The sequence below is a fragment of the Saimiri boliviensis genome, chromosome X (genome assembly GCF_048565385.1).
Source record: "Saimiri boliviensis isolate mSaiBol1 chromosome X, mSaiBol1.pri, whole genome shotgun sequence".
NCBI lineage: Eukaryota > Metazoa > Chordata > Mammalia > Primates > Cebidae > Saimiri > Saimiri boliviensis.
The window spans coordinates 131,952,417-131,974,849 of NC_133470.1; the positions used below are offsets into that span (position 1 = coordinate 131,952,417).

A 22,433-nucleotide genomic window follows, 5' to 3' on the forward strand; every position below is an offset into this window, starting at 1 on the left:
GATTGCACCACTGCACTCCAGCCAGGCAACAGAGCGAGACTCCGTCTGAAAACAAAACAAAACAAAACAAAAAGAAGGTAGCTCTCAAACTCATTCAGGTAGAACTTCTGGAAGCCATATTGGTCTTCTTGGAGACCACCCTATAATAGTAACATATATAAGGTTGGAACAACTTTACTAGCAGAAAACAACTATTATTATAAATAAAAAATATGAATGTCATGGGGAGTTTTGTTTGCTTTGATCACGACTGTATTCCCAGTGTCAAGAGGGTATATAGCAGGTGCTCAAAAAATATTTGTAAAATGAATAAATGTATCTACAAAAATGTAAACCACAACAATCAAACTATTTCTCAGTTTGTTTTTATTAGTATGCATTTGCCACTTGTTTGTTCACTACGTCATTTGCTACAAGTGGAAACAGGTCAGGAAAACTATATGCAAGATAGCCTTAAAAAAGGAACATTCTATGTATTAACTTTGAGTTAAATGATGCAGCACCTCAATGCCCACGTCCAAGAAAATCCTGTTATAAAACCATTGCTGTAATATCAGTTTGGAATTGTGTACTACTAGCAATAGAATAACACATCCTATGAAATCTAAGCAAGGCAAGTTTTTGTTACCTTAAAATAAATGGTTGATGTAAAGAAGAGCTGTGCTAGACGGTCAAATAGAAGTGGTTTCACCTCTGGGAATTAAAAAAAAAAATTATTCAAAATATTTTCAATCATAGCACATTGAATTAAATGACTCCTAATTTTCATGATACATACCAGAGAAGCTACTAAAAGGAATCCAGCTCACAAGCTGAAGGAACTGTGACCGACAACAGAGGCCATCCCAGAGAGGAAGGCTCTTATACAGGAATGCTTCACAAGAATAAAACCCCTCCTGTAACACAAGTGAATAGTAAATCCCTATATGGAACTCTTCAGTCATAAAATTACGCTCTAAACAACCAGTTTATTTTATGCTATAGTTGCTTCAGTCTTAGACTAATTTTTTGTCATCAATATATTAAAAGCATTAGGTTAGGTGCCAGACTTCCTCAGAAAAAGGATGAGAAGATCAGTATTTGCATACATTACCATCTTTATCAAATGCTTCTCAAATGCTATAAAACTTCATCCACTGGAAAGAAGATTAAAAGTTATAGAATTTTTTAAAATAAAATTTATTATCTTGGGGTACACGCAGTAATTTGAACAGTCAATCAAATGTATACAATGTTATTATGTAACAGGGCTAGAAGTTCATTGGAGGTCATAGACCAAATCCCTACGCTGAGCAGCTCCATCTTTAGAGGCTTAATGTCTAGGTTGCTTATATTTCCACCAGAGTGAGGATCTGGGAATTCCCTTTTTTCCTTTGTCACCTAAGCCTTACACAGTAACATGCGCCAGGACTCTATCCTAAGACCTTCATTTCATGACATGAATTATCTGAACAATCTCATCCATATCACAGTTAAAGCCACCACTTTTAACATGAGGGGTCCTGAATCTGTATCTCTAGCCCAAATCTCATTCCTGAGCTCTAGATTCATTATTTTACTGCATACCAGATATGACCGCTTTGATGTCCCATAGGCATCTCTTAAGTTTTGAAACGTCTTTCCTTCCAAGCCTGCTCCTCCTATATTCCTTTTCTCAGTGAGTGTCATCCATCTTCCCAAGCAGGAAACATAAACGTCAACCTAAATTGCTATCCTCACTACCATCGTCTGCACCCAACTTCCAATTAAATGGTTTCACACCAAATCCCTAAAACTTGGGCTGGGTGTGGTGGCTCATGCCTGTAATCTCAGCACTTTGGGAGGCCAAGGCAGAAGGAATGTTTAAGCCCAGGAGTTCGAGACCAGCCTGGGCAACGTGGCAAACCCCCATTTTTACAAAATAATGAAAAAAAAAAAAAAGAAGAAACTAGCCAGGAATGGTGGTGCACACCTGTAGTTCTAGCTACTAGACCAAAGAGGGAGAATCAGGCTATAGTAAGCCATGATTGTGCTAGTACACTCTAGCCTGGGCAACAAAGCAAGACCTTGTCTCAAAAAAAAAAAAAAAAACAAAGAATTAGTTCACAAACATTTATCAATCAAGCTGAACATCTATACATGAAGAAAAGTTAGACATAGTTTCTGCCTGCTGGGGGCTCATAATGTGTAGAAAAATGGGTGCTAAAAGTGTCACGATAGAGGTAAGCACAGGGAGCCATGGGAGCACATAGAACAAGACGCTAACCCGCATTGGGGCAATAAATGAAGGCTTCTTGATGGTGCTAATACCTAAGCTGCAGCTTAAAATACAACTCAGGGTTACCCAGACCAAATTTTCCATTGGCTGGAACATATTTGATGCTCGAAAAATGTTGATTATAAGAATATAAGTAGCGGAGGCCAGACATAGTGGCTCACTCCTGTAATCCCAGCACTTTGGGAGGCCAAGATGGGTGGATCACCTGAGGTCAGGAGTTTGAGATCAGGCTGTCCAACATGATGACACCCCATCTCTTTATTTAAAAAAAAAGAAAGAAAGAAAGAATATAAGTAGTGACCCTATGAAATTTCATTACTGGCTAATTCAATTAACTGAATATATTTAATTACATCTTCAGTTTGTTCTCTACAGGCTTTTCCCTTTTATCTGCATAATATAACAGTCTTTCTTCAAATCCAACAGTGCAAAGATAAAAGTACAACTCAGCTCTATTTATAATGAGTTTCAAATTGAACAAATAGTGTTTACAAAAGATATCAGGTACTAAAAAAGGGGGTTTTTTGTTTGTTTGTTTTTGAAACAGGATCTCACTCTGTCACCCAGGCTGCAGTGCAGTGGCACAATTATGGCTCACTGCAGCCTCGATCTCCTGAGCTCAAGTGATCCTCCTACCTCATCCTCCTGAGTAGCTGGGACTACGGATGCATGCCACCATGACTGGCTAATTTTTGTATTCTTCATAGAGATGGGGTATTGCCATGTTGCCCAAGCTAGTCTTGAACTCCTGGGCTCAAGAGATCCATCCACCTCAGCTGCTGAAATGCTAAGATTACAGATTTGAGCCACCGCACACAGCCAAGAAAAGGTTTTCAATGGATACCTAAATAAACTTTAGTAAAGAGTGATGGAGTGTGGAAGAAGCAAGTGAAATCTTACTTGTAAGAAGCACTCTGCCCTGATGATAGTGTCCAGGAAATTGGTAAATTCTTTTCCATGTTCATAATTATTCACCTTGTACCAAATACATTCTAGAGCAAAAACAGTAAATATAAGCATCTAGTTGTACCACAATAAAAAAGTGCACAAAAAATTATCACTAAAGTAACAAACAAGTGACAAAGTAAAAAAGCCATTAAGTTTCATACATCCTAGCTAACTCATGATGTAGACTAGAACAGATACATGGAGGTGATAGTGAGATGTTCCTCAACAACTTGGTAATGCAGGGAAAAGTTTACAGTGAAAAAAATAAATGGAGAAAATTCACGTATAATAAATATGGTAAGCTTTATATCACATAGTAATCCAAGAAAGTATAAACATCTGAATTGAAAGTTTTAGAATACCGTAAACTTCAGTTAGGGTAGGCTGGGTATAATGTAAGAGTGATAGAAATTTAGTAAGTGGAAATTTAATAAACGGTATCATATTCTGTTTAAAAGATTCAGAGTACAAGAAGGAGAATTGGCCTGGAACCAACTAAAAGCAACTTTAACCATCAGAAGAGTCAGGAGTTGCTTATCCAGTAAAGAAATAATTTGGTCAAAAGAAATACTATGTCCAGAGAAATATACCCTCTCCTCCCCACTGTCCCCCACCATTGGAGGAATGAAAGCTCAGGCTTTACTCTGGCCTGGATGAAACACTTCTCACTGCCGTTTCCTTTAATTCTATAATTAAGAAACCGTCTAATGACAAATTTGGCTCCCATACATGCTGATAGTACAGAAGGAATATTCTAGTTGGCAGATATGACCATTTTGCTTACCAGAAATAATTAATTTTATAATAAGCTGACATTCTGGCTTATACATTAGTTTCCTCTGAGTTTCGTTACCATTAATGGGAAGACTCTGGGGGCTTAACAGCAAGTTTCTGGACATAAAAAGATGAAGATTCCTTGGATTACAATAGTCACCAAAGTAGAACACCCCATTGAGTTTTGGTGGCCCTCCAGCAGTGTTTCTTTAACAAAATCTCTCTCCCTTCTTACTGCATTAAAATTATAACAACATAAACATTCATGCTTTAAATATATGATTACCAGAGACATAATTACAACATATGAAGGCTCCTCTGGTCTAGGATTTGGCACCCTCATAAAAGAAACCCATTTGTAAACTATCTTGTTCTTCACATCCTCACTCAATTCTTACCTTCTTGTAATGTTTGACTCAACCAGTAATAAAACCTCAGCAAGACAGGCTCATCTCTGACACAATTAATATAGTGAAGCAGCAGAGAGTTGTTTAGCACTGAGCCCATCTGAGAAGGCAGCTGCAACGACAGAACAATCGATCAACAATTAAGTATCTGAAAAGTGGATAAGGGAATCATCATATAGAAAACATATAACAAAAAAAGGCTTGGCATGATGGCTCATGTCTATAATCCCAACACTTTCAGAGGCCGAGGCAGGAAGATCACTTGAGCCCAGGAGTTTGAGACCAGCCTAGGAAACATATTTTTTAAATAATTTTTTTTATTTTGAGACAGAGTCTTGCTCTGTCGCCACACGCCAGGCTGGAGTGCAGTGGCGTGATCTCAGCTCACTGCAACCTCCGCCTCCTGAGTTCAAGCAATTCTCCTGCCTCAGCCTCCCAAGTAGCTAGGACTACAGGCACATGCCACCACGCCCAGCTAACTTTTACATTTTAGTAGAGGTGGGGTTTCACTATGTTGGCCAGGACGGTCTTGATCTCTTGACCTCATGATCCGCCTGCCTTGGCCTCCCAAAGTGCTGGCATTACAGGCTTGAGCCACCACGTCCGGCTTAAATAATTTTTTTAAAACAGAGTCTCGCTCTGTCACCCAGGCTGGAGAGCAGTGGCACAATCTTGGCTCACTGCAACCTCTGTCTCCCAGGTTCAAACGAGTCTCATGCCTCCGCCTCCTGAGTAGCTGGGACTATAGGCACGCACCACCACACCCAGCTAATTTTTGTATTTTTTTGTTTACTTTTTTTTTTTTTTTAAAGATGGGGTTTCACCATGTTGGTCAGGCTGGTCTTGAACTCCCGACCTCAGGTGATCCGCCCGCCTTGGCCTCCAAAGTGCTTGGATTACAGGCATGAGCCACCGCGCCCGGCCTAATTTTTTTATTTTTAATAGAGACAGGGTTTCACCATTTTGGCCAGGCTGGGCTTGAACTCCTGACCTCAAGCGATCTGCCCACCTCAGCCTCCCAAAGGGCCGGGATAACCAGCGTGAGCCACCGCGCCCAGCCTGATATAAACTTTTTTTAAAAATTAGCCAGGCGTAGTGATGCACATCTATAATCCCAGCTACTTGGAAGGCTGAAATGGGAGGATCACATAAGCCCAGGAGTTGAAGGCAGCAGTGAGCCATGATTATACCACTGCCTGGGTGACAAAATAAGACACTGTGTCAAAAAAACAACAACAAAAAAAGGCCATGAAGTTCAAATAGAAAATGCAAAGAAGTATATGTTCCAGTCACATACCTCTAAGCAATGGATGTTCTGTAAAAGTTGAGGGAAGCTTTGAAGCTGTTCTAGTGGAAATGATCTACTTCTATTCAGACAATCAGAAAGACTCATCTCTTTTTTTCCACATTCTTTAGTGCAGCTACTGGAATTGAGCACTGGTATAACTGAGAAAGAATTCCACTTCTAAAGAAAGAAAATAAAACAATCAAAACAAAAAACAAGAAACAAAAAAACAAAAAAAAAAAAGAAAAGAAAAACATCTACTGATGGACTAAACAAACTACAAACCATAAATATAAAAGCAGCTGTTAAGGTGTTTCAATTAAAGGAATCTGAATACGGTTTACACAGAATCCTGGGTAACTGATACGTATTTAAATATCTATAATCTCCTCTAAGATATGAACGGTTATTATTTGGATTTAATAAAAGAAAGTCATGCAAGTTGTTTGGGCTTTAGATACTTACTCTTTTTAGAGGACGAACATTAGCTGGACCTAACATCAATTTCAGAGGTTCTGGAGAAGGTCCCCGGTTTCTTTGCTTCACGGCAAGCAGAGCCGTCTTCCATAGATTCTCTGAATTCTTAAAATAGACCTATAAATTGGGATATAAAGTACAAGAGAGTAGGCACACATAAATTGGAGCAACATAAAGTCCAAAACTCTTATTAATTGAAAATATATTATGAAATCCTTTACACCCATACAAATACATTTAAAGTTTTTTTTTTCTCATCAGCAATCTATTAAATACACTAAATAGGATTAACACAAAATGCCAATCCCTAAAAAACTTCCCCAAAACAGTACCACAATACTAGATAGTAAAATAGTAGGCTGAAAATATTTAAGTTGAAATCTGTAAGTTAACCTTACCAAAAATAACGTATTTCAATCTCAATATGATTTCTCTCTCCTTAATCCCTTACCTTCTTCCTTACAGGCAAAGATACAGAAATCAGAGCAGGAGCGAAGAACTTATACAGCAATAACAAAGCCTGGAGATGAGGCTGCATTCCCTGAAATAAAAATAAGGTTTTTATTTTCAATTCTGTGGCTATTAAGAAACTGAGGAAACAAATACCAAAGAAGGAAAAAAGTATATTCAGACCATAATTTCACTATGAGATATATCTATAGAAAGATGCTATCGAAAATCAAAAAATGAGTAGCCAGACATTCAAGTCAATCACCATTAAACAACCCTCTCCAAACTGTGATCTTCTCTCTTAACACCTTTTTTGACTTTACTTCTACCTTCTGTTTTCTCTCTTCTCTTCCTATGTTTAGGCTTAGCAGTTATACTTACTAGCATAGCATAGCTTATTTTCACTAGCAGCATACTCAGGACTCAAAGTTTACTTGTCCTTGATTTAGACATCAAAGGGATAGGACCAAAAGAGAAGCTAATACCTGATTATCATAATTCTTGGAAAATTATCTGGGACATTACAGTTGGTATGCCATAATCAAGCAGCTTTGATATAACTGAAACAAGTCTTAAGTCTTAACAAAAGCACTAATTTCACAGTGAAAGAAGTCATCACTACTATAAACCTGTTTTATACATCTGGCTATCCAGAGAAAGAATACCACTAAAATGAATTCTAAGAAAGTAACTGAATTGTTTTATTATACTAAAATTTCATTGAATCAAATACTGTAAAAAGTAAGGCAGCAAATGAGGCTTAGAAATACAACTTTTTTTTTTTCTTTTTTTTGAGACAGTCTTATTCCGTCGCCAGGCGCCCGGCTGGAGTGCAGTGGCGTGATCTCGGCTCACTGCAACCTCCACCTCCCGGGTTCAAGCAACTCTCCTGCCTCAGCCTCCTGAGTAGCTGGTACTACAGGTACACGCCACCACATCCAGCTAATTTTTGTATTTTTAGTAGACACGGCGTTTCACCATGTTGGCTAGGATGGTCTTGATCTCTTGACCTCATGATCCGCCTGCCTCAGCCTCCCAAAGTGCTGGGATTATAGGTGTGAGCCACTGCGCCCGGCCTAATATTTCTATTTTATAACAGCTTCTTGAAATTAAATTTATTAAAACAAAACTAAATTAATCGAGTTTATCTACATTGAAATTATCTTCTAACCTCTGTACACCCATTATCCATGGGTATCAGAGTGTTTGTTTTGAGCCAGAATGCTTTTTATAGAATACTTGGTAGTGCTGAGGCCTTTATAACGAATAGTCTAGTTAATTATAACTATTTTACTTGTTAAAAAGTTAATGCTAAAAAAAGGGGAGGGGGAGATTTCCATAAAGGTGGCTGGGCGTGGTAGCTCACACCTGTGATCCCAGCACTTTGGAAGGCCAAAGTGGGTAGATCACTTGAGCTCAGGAGTTCGAAACCAGCCTGGAGTTTGAGACCAGCCTGGCCAACATGGTGAAATCCTGACTCTACTAAAAATACAAAAATTACGCTGGGCATGGTGGTGCACACCTGTAGTCCCTGCTACTCAGGAGGCTGAGGCAGGAGAATGGCTTGAACCTGGGAGGCAGAGGTCACACTGAGCTGAGATCCAGCCTGGGTGATGAAGCGAGACTCCATTTCCAAAAAATAAATAAGTAAATAAAAGAAGAATAAAAAGGGGATAAAGCAAAGCACAAGTTCAAAGAGAACAAGAGAGGAGACAACAGCAAATGAAAAATCTAAACAAGATTTTGGAACCTAGAATGAAGATGGGCAAACAGTAACCAAGTCAGCAGAAAAGATAAAATAAAATATAAGGTATCAACAGAAAAAGCCCCCAAAAAATCAGATTCATGTTTGACAACTCCCAGAAAAGATCAAGATTTGAGGGACCAGACATCTCTAAAAATTGAAGATGCCAGAGGAACAGAAAACTGGAGTATTGCATGAAAGACTACATAAGAAGCAGTTAGAACCCCAAATTCCTTCACTATACTGGCAAGACATTAGGCTTTACTCTCTGAAACTGAAGCTAGACTCAGATACAACCAGGCATAGCCAAGGGAGGACAACAAGACCATTTCTCACCCCTTTCTACTGCTTAGGTCTCAGAGTGCCAGTAGCCAAGTTTACACCCCGTGATGATGTATTAGCCCACTCTAACACTGCTACAAAGAACTGCCCAAGACTGGGTAATTTATAAAGGAAAGGTTTAACTGACTCACAGTTATGCATGGCTAGGGAGGCCTCAGGAAACTTACAATCATAATGGAAGGGAAAGCAAACACATCCGTCTTCACATGATGGCAGGAAGGAAAAGAATGAGAGCAGAGAGAAGCCAGAAGCCCCTCACTATCGCAAGAATAGCTTGGAGGAAACCGCCCCCATGATTCAATTACCTCCCATCAGGTCCCTCCCGTGACATGTGGGGATTATGGGAATTATAATTCAAGATGAGATTTGGGTGAAGAGACAGCCAAACCATATCAGATGGTTAATTTTAAGTGTTGATTTGGCTGGTCCACAGGCTGTCCAGATATTTGGACAAACATTATTCTGGGTGTTTCTGTGAGGGATTTTTGGATATGATTAACATTTAAATCAGCAGACTTTAAGTAAAGCAAATTGATTGTCCTCTGTGATGTGGATAGGTCTCATCCAATCAGTTGAAGGCCTGAATAGAAGAGGCCCCTAAATAAGAAGAAAATGTCCAACAGACTGCCTTCAGACTTTATCTGCAACAGCAGTTCTTTCTGGTTCCATAGTAGACTGCCACTGAACTCAAACTGGAACATTAGCTCTCCTGGATCTCCAGTCTGCTGGCCCATCCTGTAGATTTTGGAATTACCAACCACCATAACTAAATGAGCCAATTCCTCATATTATAAATACACACACACACACACACACACACACACACACGCACACACGCACAAAATTGATTATGTGCAACTATGCAACCCTGTAAGATAGGAAACAGGAGAATTCTGCTGAAAAAATTGACATAGTCATCTGGGAGGATCCTCAATGAAACACCAAGATCCTACAATGAACAAGTCTTGCTCATACACACAAGTTTCCAATCATCGTGTTACTACTTTACTTTCAAATACGAACAAATAAGCTTTACCAAGCCTTTGAGAAAAACTACCAGGAAAGACAGGCCAGGTGCAGTGGCTCACACCTGTAATCCCAGCACTTTGGGAGGCCAAGGTGGATGGACTGCTTGAGTCCAAGAGTTCAAGACCAGCATGGGTGACGTAGAGAGACCCTGTCTCTACAAAAAATTTAAAAATCAGCCAGGCACGGTGGTGCACACCTGTAGTCCCAGCTACTCTGGAGGCTGAGGCGAGAGGATCACCTGAGCCCAGGAATTCACAGTGGCAGTGAGCCATGATCATGCCACTGCACTCTAGTCAGGGTGACAAAGTGAGACCCCGTCTCTTAAAAAAATTTAAATTTAAAAAGTACCATTAGAAAAAAAATACATTTAAAAAAAAAGAAAAACAAAATTAAAAGTACCATTAAAGACAGACCAAACAAACTAAAAACATAAACTATGAGAAAACAGAGACAAAGTTTGAAACAGAAAAATATCACAGCCCAAGGTGCATACACACAAGCTCATGCCTGATAGAGGGAGAATCACAGAAACCATCCTCATCAACCCTTAAGATAAGACCTAATTCTCTTGACCAACAAGCCTAGGGTAACATCAGGAAAAAAAAAAAAAAAACAAAAAACACCTAATTCTCCCTTCTTGTTCCAAAGATTGCTCTGGACAGGGTCTAGTGTATGTAGGAAAATAACATGCCTGCCTCACTTCCTATTATTCATGCCTGCCACCAGAAGGGCAATTTTTGTGGGTTTGTTTCCTTCAGAGATTGGGAGTTATGGGGCATGGATGGGGATAGATGGGATATACACCTTTGCAGGTATCAGAAATTCACACATCCAATGTATTTCCTCACATATGGGGACTGACTATGCCTGTTACTATCAGGCATGTTAGGTTACACATGCACATGGCTATGCCTTCTTGGTATATTATTGGACTTGCCCAAACTCATCAAAATTTGGCTAATCAAAACAATGTTATGTATGCATCTTTTTAAATGGGTGTTCAGAATGGAATAACTTAGGAATGTACTTAGAGTGTTAGTAATGAAACCATACATTTAGTGTCTTTTAGATTTTTAGACAATCATCTAATAAATCATTTTTTAACTTGAACATACACTGTGTTTCAGCTAATACAAATCAGCAAGATCTTTTTTTTTTTTTTGAGACAAAAGTCTCGCCCTGTAACCCAGGCTGGAGTGCAATGGAGGAATCTCAGCTCATCGCAACCTCCACCTCCCGGGTTCAATCAATTGTCCTGCCTCAGCCTCCCAAGTAGCTGGGATTATGGGTGCCCACAACCACGCCCAGCTATTTTTTGTATTTTTAGTAGAGACAGGGTTTCACCACATTGGCCAGGATGGTCTCTAACTCCTGACCTTGTGATCCATCTGCCTCAGGCTCCCAAAGTGCTGGGATTACAGGCGTGAGCCACCGTGCCCACCCAGCAAGATCTTTTATTACGGTAAGAATTTTCTTATTCCATTGAAATGTTTTGCTGTAACATGGAAAAAGGTACATCTTTTTCATAATTTCTACGAATGTGAAATAAAATTCAAATTGGACAAAAACATTACCATTAATATCTTCAGAGAACTAAGAAAAAATAATTGTGCCCATGGAACTAAAACAGAAGGCTATAAAAAAAGAATAATCATTGAACTACACTAAGAGAAGACCTCACATTGGAGAAGCACAAATGTGTTCTGTGTTTGTGTCTCTCATTCAATAAATGCCTGTAGGCAAGTCATGAAGGCTCCAGTTAGGCACGGCCACTATTACTTCCTATTGTTTCATACCCAAAGCTTCACAGACTTCTGTTACCTGGCAGGTAAAGTGAAAATAACAATGCAAGAGAGCTGTAAAGGACTAGAGATAACAGTCAGAGAATATATTGAAGTTTAAGCATCCAGAAGATAATGTCTTAAAATGCTTTCTTAGGTCTGTCTCAGTGGCTCACGCCTGTAATCCCAGCACTTTGGCAGGCCAAGGCAGGTGATCACTTGAGGCCAGGAGTTCCAGACCAGCCTGGCCAACACACTGAAACACTATCTCTACCAAAAAATACAAAAGTTAGCCGGATGTGGTGGCACGTGCCTATCATCCCAGCTACTCGAGAGGCTGTAGCAGGAGAATCACTTGAACCTGGGAGGCAGAGGATGCAGTGAGCCAAGATCGTTCCACTGCACTCCAGTCTAGGCAACAGAGTGAGACCCTGTCTCAACAAAAAAGAAAAAAGTAATGAGTTATTTGATTTTGTATTCCCAAAGTCTGGCTCTGTACCTGGCACATAGTACCTTGGCAGGTCTTAGGTCTTTTCGGTACTCACCATTTTGGCCTGAAGATCGAGCAGTTTTCTCACACGAAATGGTTTGACTAGAAAACATAAAGGAAAGAGGTAGTATGAATTTGGGTTCAGAATAAAAAGAAACTAGTTATATTTAACCATCATGCAGTTCATACAGTTTTTTTCTTACGACGTATCAAAAAAATAAGCATACTGTTCAGTTAAGCCACTAAGCAGATGCTCTAAAGTACTAAAAATCAATTTCCACAAAATGAATTTTGTCATATAACTAATGCTAATAGTGATTTTAACTTTAAAAGGGCCAATACAAATGCAAACTCCCCAAAGTGTAATATAACTGTAATGAAAATACTCACCATTCTCTTTTTTGGTAAGTAAATATAACAAACGGCAAACATAAGGGCACTGTTAAAACATAAAAAATTTAAGAGAAATGATAATATGTCTTGAACACAGGGGTAACACATTTTCCTCAAATGTCAATCTTATGCTAATTAAGTAAAAAACCTTCAGGACTTCACTGAATAACAGTTTTACAAAGCATCTCTTTTTCCTACTATATAGTGATTTTAAAAAAACGATAGTTTTAATCAACATCCCATTAGGTCATTTTTTAGTTATTTTTGGAATGTAAAGAAATTGCAGACAATCTGAAAAACAGAATTACCTATCATCCTTCTACCTAACAAAAACTCATGCATTCGTTTCAATATTTATATATATGTAGTTACTAAATTCATACAAATATTGAAAGAATTGCATGAATTTTTGTTATTTCTTTCAATATTTTTATGTATGTATGTATTGTTAGTTAGTAGAGACAAGGGCTCACTATGTTGCCCAGGCTAGTCTCTAACTCCTGGCCTCGAGTGATTCTCCTGACTCAGCCTCGTAAAGTATGAGGATTACAGGCATGAGCCACTGAGCTTGGCCCATACTTATTAAGACATAAACTTGAAACTTTTATCCTGATTTCCTATTTAAAACCACTTTCCCATGTTGTTTAGTCTCCAAAATTATCATTTTCAATGATGCTTCATATTCCAGTGAGTATATATACAAGAATTTAATTAACAGCTTAGTCTTCACTTTGGCAAATAGCATGCACTCAATTTGCTAATTAAATTATTGAATGATTGATTCCCTTATACCATTTCATTTTCAGTGTCCATCTGTTGAGGTCTTATTCTAGACCAGGGGTCAGGAAACTATGGTCTACCTATTTTTGTAAATAAAGTTTTACTAGGACACAGCCACACTCATTCATTCACTTATTGTCTACAGCTGCTTGCACACCACACCAGCAGAGTTGAATAGTTGCAACAAAGACAATATTCTCAGGTCCAGAATATTTACTACTTGTCCCTTTAAGAAAAATTTGCCAACACCCTCTCTAAATAATAGGCAAGTGAAAAAATAAGGTATTTAATGGTACTAGAGAAAGCAACAAAAGCAAAGACTTTCTTTAAACAAATTTGTATTTTTGTAGTCATGACTCTAAACTTCAAGGTCTAAAGTACAGCATATTCCATATTGCTTCTTCTGTACTTAAAAATGGTTTCAAAAAGCCGGGCGCGGTGGCTCAAGCCTGTAATCCTAGCACTTTGGGAGGCTGAGGCGGGTGGATCACGAGGTCAAGAGATCGAGACCATCCTGGTCAACATGGTGAAACCCCGTCTCTACTAAAAAATACAAAAATTTAGCTGGGCATGGTGGCGCGTGCCTGTAATCCCAGCTACTCAGGAGGCTGAGGCAGGAGAATTGCCAGAACCCAGGAGGGGGAGGATGCGGTGAGCCGAGATCGTGCCATTGCACTCCAGCCTGGGTAACAAGAGCGAAACTCCGTCTCACAAAAAAAAAAAAAAAAAAAAAAAAAAAGGTTTCAAAAAAAATAAAGTTTTAAAAAAAAGAGAGAGAGAGAAAAAAAAGGCCAGGCGTGGTGTCTCACGCCTGTAATCCAAGCACTTTGGAGGCCAAGGCGGGTGGATCACCTGAGGTCGGGAGTTCAAGACCAGCCTGACCAACATGATGAAACCCCATCTTTAAAAAGGAAAAAAAAGAAACGGTTTCAGAGGCCGGGCATGGTGGCTCATGCCGGTAATCCCAGTACTCTGGGAGGCCAAGGCAGGCGGATCACAAGGCCAGGAGTTCGAGACCAGCCTGACCAAATGGAGAAACCCCATCTCTACTAAAAATACAAAATGAGCCGGGGGTGGTGGCACATGCCTGTAATCCCAGCTACTCAGGAGGCTGAGGCAGGAGCATCACTTGAACCCAGGAGGCGGAGGTTGCAGTGAGCCAAGATCACACCATTGTACTTCAGCCTGGGCAACAAGAGTGAAACTCCATCTCAAAAAAAAAAAAGAAAAAAATCTACTAGATGTGTGTGTGTGTGTGTGTGTGTGTGTGTGCGCGCGCGCATGAGTGCACGCGTGTGTGTAAAGGGATGACGAAAAACAAGCTAGAACTAAAACCAGACAACAGCAGCATATAAGCCAGAAGCAGTGTGATAAGAGTTAAAGCATTCTTCAGTACCACATGACAGGGAGAGAAAAAAAGAAAATGAAAAAGAGAGTTAAAGTATCTTAAGGTCTTTGTATCATGTAAGATAAAGGTAAAGATGCCAGTCACCTTTAGAATTTAAGCATGCATGTTAAGTAGGTACGAATACATTTGAAGAAGAGTCACAGAGTATGTGACTTCCAAACAAGAATAGAAAAAAAAGTAGGGTCAATCCAAAAAAAGGATAGAAAACACTTGAAAAAAAAAAAAAAACCCAGCTCATTTAGAATATCTCAAAATAAGATACCTGAATTTATTTTTACTGTATCAGTAATCATTACCAAGGTAAATAAACTAATTCTCAGCCGGGAAAGGCGACAAAGCAAGATTCCGTCTCAAAAAAAAAAAAAAAAATTAGAGGACCCCTTGGCCGGGCACGGTGGCTGACACCTATAATCACAGCACTTTGGGGAGCCCACGGCAGGTGGATCACCTGAGGACAGGAGTTAAAGATCAGCCTGGCCATAATGGGGAAACCCCATCTCTACTAAAAATACAAAAAAGTTAGTCAGGTGTGCTGGTGGGTACTTGTAATCCCAGCTACTCAGGAGGCTCAGGCAGGAGAATTGCTTGAACCCAGGAGGTGGAGGTTGCCGAGAACTGAAATCATGCCATTGTACTCTAGCCTGGGCAACAAGAGCAAAACTCTGTCTCAAAATATATATATACACATTAGAGGACTGCAAAGAGCTTTTGTTTATCTGGATTATGTCTGTCAATACTCACCATGTTGCAAATAATACTGAGAATTTATTTTTTTGAGACAGGTTCTTGCTCTGTCACCCATGCTGAAATGCAATGGCACCATAACAACTCACAGCTGCCTCCAACTCCCAAGCTCAAGTGCTCTTCCCACCCTAGCCTCCCAAGTAGTCAGGCAGGACTACAGGTGCATACCACTACACTCAGCATTTTTTTTTTTTTTTAAGTAAAGACAGGGTCTCACTAGGCTGGAATGCAAAGGCATGATTTCAGCTCACTGCAACCTCCTCTTCTGGGCTCAAGCAATCCTCCTGCCTCAGCCTCCCAAGTAGCTGGAACTATAGATGCATACTACCACACCCAGCTAATTTTTGTATATTTTATAGAGATGGGGTTTCACCATGTTGTCCAAGTTGGTCTCGAACTCCTGAGCTCAAGTGATGTGCCCACCTCAGCCACCCCAAAGTGCTGGGATTATAGGCATGAGCCACCACGTCTAGCCCATTTCTACAATTTTTTTTTTTTTGAGACAGAGTTTCACTCTGTTTCCGACGCTAGAGTACAGTGGCACAATCTCAGCTCACTGCAACCTCCACCTCCTGGGTTGAAGCAATTCTCTGCCTCAGCTTCCCCAGTAGCTGGGATTAGAGGCACCCACCACCACACCTGGCTAATTTTTGTATTTTTAGTAGAGATGGGCTTTCACCATCTTGGTCAGGCTGGTCTGGAACTCCTGACCTCATGATCCACCCACCTCAGCCTCCCAAAGTGCTGGGATTACAGGACTTTGTAATCCCACTGTGTCCAGCCATACAAATCTTTTTAATGTCTCTGGCTTAAAAGAACACAGTTGGATTCTGTGCTGCAGCATCAATTCTGTTGTTTTGATTGAAGATCAATCTTCAATCTTATGTTTTAATATTAAGAAAATCCAGCCTCATACCGATATGTAGTTGGAAAAGGTAGGAATATTTTAAAAGCCTTTTCAGAAAACTGTGGGTATTACTCTTTGATACTACACCAAAACTTGATAAGTGGTAGTTTCTTAAGGGTTAGCTGCAATGTAGAATCTGAAACACTCGTAGTAAAAGCTCTGTACTCTGTTCCATTAAAATTCATTGATGTATCTTGTACTTTGAATGGATCTTTTATCCATGTATGAATTTAGAACATCATACTTGTTAATCTGGAAAATACTGGCGCACTGAGTTATACTGACTTTCCAAATGCTGACACATGTCATTATATGATAACTAAAAATCACATCATTAATACCATCACCAATCATTAGAAAAGTCTTTCAGGTATCTGAAAGCCGTCTGGCTCATAGTGGCAGAAACAAATTTTCCAAACTTCAATTTTTCACTTGAATGCTCAAATTTTATCACTAGCAACAAACACTGCCAGTTTTTTTCTTTGACATAACAGGCTTGTTTTGCTCATTTTCAAGAAAACATCTTCCAAATACTCAAGTCTGAATAACTATGGTTCATATTATCAGTCATTCCTTTTATTTTTTCCACTTTTATTTCTTTTTTTATTTTTCCACCCAAATCTCATCTTGAAATTTTTTTTTTTTTTTTGAGACAGGGTCTCACTCTGTCCTCCAGGCTGGAGTGCAGTGGCGTGACCTTGGCTCACCGTAATCTCCACCTCCTGGGTTCAAGTGATTCTCCTGCCTCAGCCTCTGGAGTAGCTGGGACTACAGGCACGTGCCACCAGGCCCAGTTAATTTTTGTATTTTTAGTAGAGACAGGGTTTCACTATGTTGGCCAGGATGGTCTCTATCTGTTGACCTCATGATCAGCCCACCTCAGCCTCCCAAAGTGTGGGGATTACAGGCATGAACCACTGTGCCCAGCCGTCAGTCATTCTTTCAAATAAAAATGGAGGCTGGGCACGGTGGCTCTCACCTGTAATCCCAACATTTGGGAGGCCAAGGCAGGCGTTATCACCTGAGGTCAGGAGTTCGAGACCTGCCTGGCCAACATGGTGAAACCCCGTCTCTACTAAAAATACTTAGCTTGGCGTGGTGGCACGCACCTGTAGTCCCAGCTACTCAGGAGACTGAGGCAGGAGAATCGCTTGAACCCAGGAGGCGGAAAGCAGAGATTGAGCCATTGTACTTTAACCTGGGCAGAGCAAGACTCCGTCTCAAAAAAAAAAAAAAAAAAAAAAAAAAAAAGGGAGCTAGTTGGACTCGCAACTCAATCACACAAATGCTTTTCCTCAGAATAACCACTGTACTTTAGTATACAGCACTGTGTTTGTACTTGTCATTTCATCACACAAAATATTAAAGATGTAGAGATTTAGGACAGGTGCAATGGCTCATGCCTGTAATCCCAGCACTTTGGGAGGCCAAGGTGGGCGGATCACGAGGTCAAGAGATCAAGACAATCCTGGCCAACATGGTGAAACCCTGTCTCTACTAAAAATTCCAAAACTAGCTGGGCATGGTAGCACACGCCTGTAGTCCAAGTTGCTCAGGAGGCTGAGGCAGGAGAATCAATTGAACCCAGGAGGCAGAGTTTGCAGTGAGCTGAGAGACTTTGCAGTGAGCTGAGATCATGCTACTGCACTGCAGCCTGGTGACAGAGCCAGACTGTCTCAAAAAAAAAAAAAAAAAAAATGATGTAGAGATTTAACTTTGCAAAGTATGCACAAGTTTTAACAGCCAAATTGATCAAGCAGAAGAAAGGATATCAGAGGTCGAAGATCAACTTAATGAAATTAAACAAGAAGACAAGATTAGAGAAAAAAGGATTAAAAAAAAATGAGCAAAGTCTCCAAGAAATATGGGATTATGTGAAAAGACCTAATCTACATTTGATAGGTGTGCCTGAATGTGACGAAGAGAATGAATCCAAGCTGGAAAATACTCTTCAGGGTATTATTCAGGAAAACTTTCCCAACCTAGCAAGGCAGGACAATATTCAACTCCAGGTAATACAGAGGACACCACAAAGATATTCCTCAAGAAGACCAACCTCAAGGCACATAATCGTCAGATTCACCAGGGTTGAAATGAAGGAGAAAATACTAAGGGCAGCAAGAGAGAAAGGTTGGGTTACACACAAAGTGAAGCATATCAGACTCACAGCAGATCTCTCAGCAGAGACCGTACAAACCAGAAGAGAGTGGGGGCCAATATTCAACATCCTTAAAGAAAAGAACTTTCAACCCAGAATTTCATATCCTGCCAAACTAAGCTTCATAAGCGAAGGAAAAATAAAATCTTTTGTGAACAAGCAAGCACTCAGAGATTTCATCACCACCAGGCCTGCTTTACAAGAGCTTCTGAAAGAACCACTACACATAGAAAGGAAAAACCAGTATCAGTCTTTCCAAAAATATACCAAAAAGTAAAAAGCATCAACATAACGAAGAATTTACATCAACTAATGGGCAAAACAGCCAGCTAACATCAAATGGCAGTATTAAACTCACATATATTATTATTAATCCAAAATTTAAATCGACTAATCAAAAGACACGGCCAAAACCCATCAGTATGCTGCATCCAGACCCATCTCACATGCAAGAATACACAAAGACTCAAAACAAAGAGATGGAGAAAGATTTACCAACCAAATGGAGAGCAAAAATAAATAAATAAATAAAAAGCAGGAGTTGCAATTCTCACCTCTGATAAAATAGACTTTAAAGCAACAAAGATCAAAAGAGGCAAAGAAGGACATTACATAACGGTAAAAGGATCAATGCAACAAGAAGAGCTAACGATCCTAAATACATATGCACCCAGTACAGGAACACCCAGATACATACGACTTATAAAAAGACTTAGACTCCCATACAATAATAGTGGGACACTTCAACATCAATACTAGACAGATCAACGAGACAGAAAATTAACAAGGATATCCAGGACTTGAACTCAGATCTGGAACAAGTAAATTTAATAAACATTTATAGAACTCTCCACTTTAAATACACAAAATATACACTCTTATTAGCACCACATGACACCTACTCACAGGTTTAAATGAAATATTGGTTGGCTGCTTGTTTGTTATTTTCTTCCCTCATATTTTTCCTGTCTCCATTATTAAGCACAATTATTGGTATAAAAGAGGTTTTCAATATCCATTTTTAGACTGCATTCTAGCCTGGGCAATAAAGCAAGACTTCCGTTCTCTCTCCCTCTTCCTCTTTCTTCCTCTCCTTCATTTATTTTTAATTTATTTATTTTTCTTTCTTTTTCTCTTTTTTTTTTTTTTAAAAAAAAAAGCCTCACCTCCAACATTGGGAATCAAATTTCAACCAGAAGTTTGTGGGGGTCAAAAAAAAAGAGAGATTTAAGAAAAATGAGTTAATTTTTACTGCTTCACTTGACATTCTTAAATGAAATTAGCATTTTTGGTTTTTTACCACAATGAAGAACACAATGAAGAATATGCTAGTACAGTTTGGTGCCACTGCTTTGATTCAAGTTAAAGGGCCAGCAGTTTTATACACCACTGCTTTAGCACCATCAGTGCCAAGGTCAACAAAGTGAAAATGGCAAATAATACCTTGGGATTATGAAAATAATTTTGACCTCTCAGACTTCCTGAAAGGGTCTCAGGGAGGCTCAGGGGGTCCACAGATCATATTTGAGAATTTCTTGTCTAGGATATCATGATATACCTAGATTACCATGTTCAGCTTCCTAACTAGTCTTCCTGCCTTCAGCCTCCGTCCTAATTCACGTTGTTTGGCACTACTAGATACAGCTTCCTGCTTTCAACATATCCTACCCAGAAATTTTCAGTGATTTCCCCACTGAATAACGTTCAAATTCCTTAGCATCACTTTGGAAGAACTCTACAATCTGTCCTCACCCAACTTTTTCAGCTTTACCACCTAACACCACCTCCAGTTAAGTCAGGCTGGTCTGTTTAAGGTCTCCTAAAACACAATTTACACATCTCACAACTTTGCTTGAACTATCTCCCATCATATCAAATATCATTTTCTGTCATCAAATCCCAAATCCTATTCAACCTGTAAGGCCCAGCTTAAACACCCACATATTTTATGGTGCTTTTACTAATCATTTTGATTTACAGTGCTTTCTTCCTTCCTGGAAATATTACAGCAATTATTATCCTCAAACTATCATATACTATTTCTGATAATTCAACTCTCTGTGATTTCCTTAATTCCCCAACCGGATTTCAAGTTCCTGGAGTAAAGAAACTCTATGCTAAACTTTGAATCTTCTACAGTGCCTAGGACAATGCAATGAATACACTGGAAACATCACTTTTAAAAAATAAAATCAATAAATGAATTCCCTCCCGAAAGGCAAGAGAAAGAGTGAGATGAGTGATTCACATGGTCCATGAACTACTGATGGGTCCTTAAAAGTCTTCCAGGTGGACAGTAGATTGATTTCTTAAAGTTATTAATGTTTTTAAGGGAAATAATTATGCTATTTAATCAAAATCACTCCATTAGCACTCATGAAAAGGAATTCTCTCCTTCTCATTAATTCTGATGAGGATTTTTGCAGTGTTAATCAAGAAAATGTAGAGTAAATGACTCAGAGGACCCTGCTGAAGTGGTTTAAAAGGGAAAAGATGGCAATGAGTGCTCTAGTTCAGCACAGAGACTCCAACGTGGAATCAACTCTATCTGTAACATTTTTATTTCCTTAAAAGAAGATATAAAGTAGATATGATAAAAAAAATTTTGTTAATCCAACAGACAGGTGCAAAATAGAATGCTATTCTTTGCCCTTTTCTGTATATTTCATATGTCTATGTTATGTTGGTACATTTCTGTATGCTTATTTTTAAAATAAGGAAAAACACATTGTGTAGCACTCTGAAGCATATATGGTACATTAATATACACACATGTACTATTTGATTGATGCTCAATACTGTCCAATTTTTACTTACCAATGCATCATCTTGCAATGAGGCAAAAAAGAAGCCATAAAGCAAGTTAATTTGCTCCTTACAATCAATGAAGTCAAACATTGCAACCAGCCAACGATAAAAAAGTACCTATCAAAGAGACAAAATACTTATCTTTAAAGAACTATAACTGGTGCAGAAGAGTTTAATTCACTCTCCCCGCTTCCCAGGCTGTTTTAGAAGCTTCCAGCACAAAGTAGAATGACAGATTTTACTTCTCAGTAAAAATTTCTGTTTGAACATAGTCCTTGCATCAAGATGTATTGTTCCAAAACTACAAGCTTTGCACAAAAGGCCATTGCCGTTACTTCATAAGTGGCTCTTCCCTGCCAGCCCTTAAGTGGTTCTGAAGGACATATCAACATAGTGTTTAAAAAGGTTACCTTAGTGCTACCAGAACACTTGCCAACACAAAGCCAGGAGACTGCCTTAACCACAGAATCTTCTGATATTACTGTTGCTGGGATCATGCACTTCAATATCCGTGTGTTTACAGCATTTCCTGGAAAGCAGACAAGTTAAATTAAACGTTTTAGTTTCTCAATTGTTATTTCACTATTATTCACTCTTGGATCTAAAAATCTCACATTATATTGAAGGCAAGAAAAACCAACAGTATGGCCAGGCGTGGTGGCTCACACCTGTAATCCCAGCATTTTGGGAGGCCGAGACAGGCGGATCATGAGGTCAAGAGATTGAGACCATCCTGGCCAACATGGTGAAACCCCGTCTCTACTAAAAATACAAAAATTAGCTAAGCGTGGTGGCATGCACCTGTAGTCCCAGCTACTCAGGAGGCTGAGGCAGGAGAATTGCTTGAACCCGGGAGGCGAAGGTTGCAGTGAGCTGATCACGTCACTGCACTCCAGCCTAGCCCCTGGCAACAGAGCATGACTCTGTCTTAAATAAAAATAAATTAAAAAAAAAAAAACAGTATGTAAAATTCAGTATCTCCTACCATTATTAATAAATTGTTCAAAAAAGCCGGGCGCAGTGGCTCACGCCTGTAATCCTAGCACTTTGGGAGGCTGAGGTGGGTGGATTATCTGAGGTCAGGAGTTCAAGACCAGCCTGGCCATCATAGTGAAACCCCATCTTAAAAATAAATAAATAAATAAATTGTTCAAAACAAAAATGTACCTTTAACTACTAACATAAACCATAAGGCAATGTCTGGGCACAGTGGCTCATGCCTGTAATCCTAAGACTTTGGGAGGCCGATGC

At 39.4% G+C, this 22,433-nt stretch overlaps 1 protein-coding gene across 8 annotated transcripts in view; it reads right to left on the bottom strand.

Moving 5' to 3' along the window:
• Positions 1-22,433, bottom strand: part of CENPI (centromere protein I) — a 71,097-nt gene that overhangs the window by 38,745 nt on the left and 9,919 nt on the right. For all 8 annotated transcript variants that reach the window (XM_074392285.1, XM_074392281.1, XM_074392283.1 and 5 more), the window contains 11 exons: positions 21,593-21,711; positions 21,192-21,299; positions 12,375-12,423; positions 12,040-12,086; positions 6,600-6,689; positions 6,137-6,265; positions 5,684-5,851; positions 4,378-4,498; positions 3,158-3,249; positions 779-896; positions 629-693 (listed from right to left, as the gene is read on the bottom strand). In XM_074392285.1, the coding sequence (XP_074248386.1) occupies positions 629-693; positions 779-896; positions 3,158-3,249; positions 4,378-4,498; positions 5,684-5,851; positions 6,137-6,265; positions 6,600-6,689; positions 12,040-12,086; positions 12,375-12,423; positions 21,192-21,299; positions 21,593-21,711 (1,106 nt within the window). The remainder of the gene's footprint in view (positions 1-628; positions 694-778; positions 897-3,157; positions 3,250-4,377; positions 4,499-5,683; positions 5,852-6,136; positions 6,266-6,599; positions 6,690-12,039; positions 12,087-12,374; positions 12,424-21,191; positions 21,300-21,592; positions 21,712-22,433) is intronic.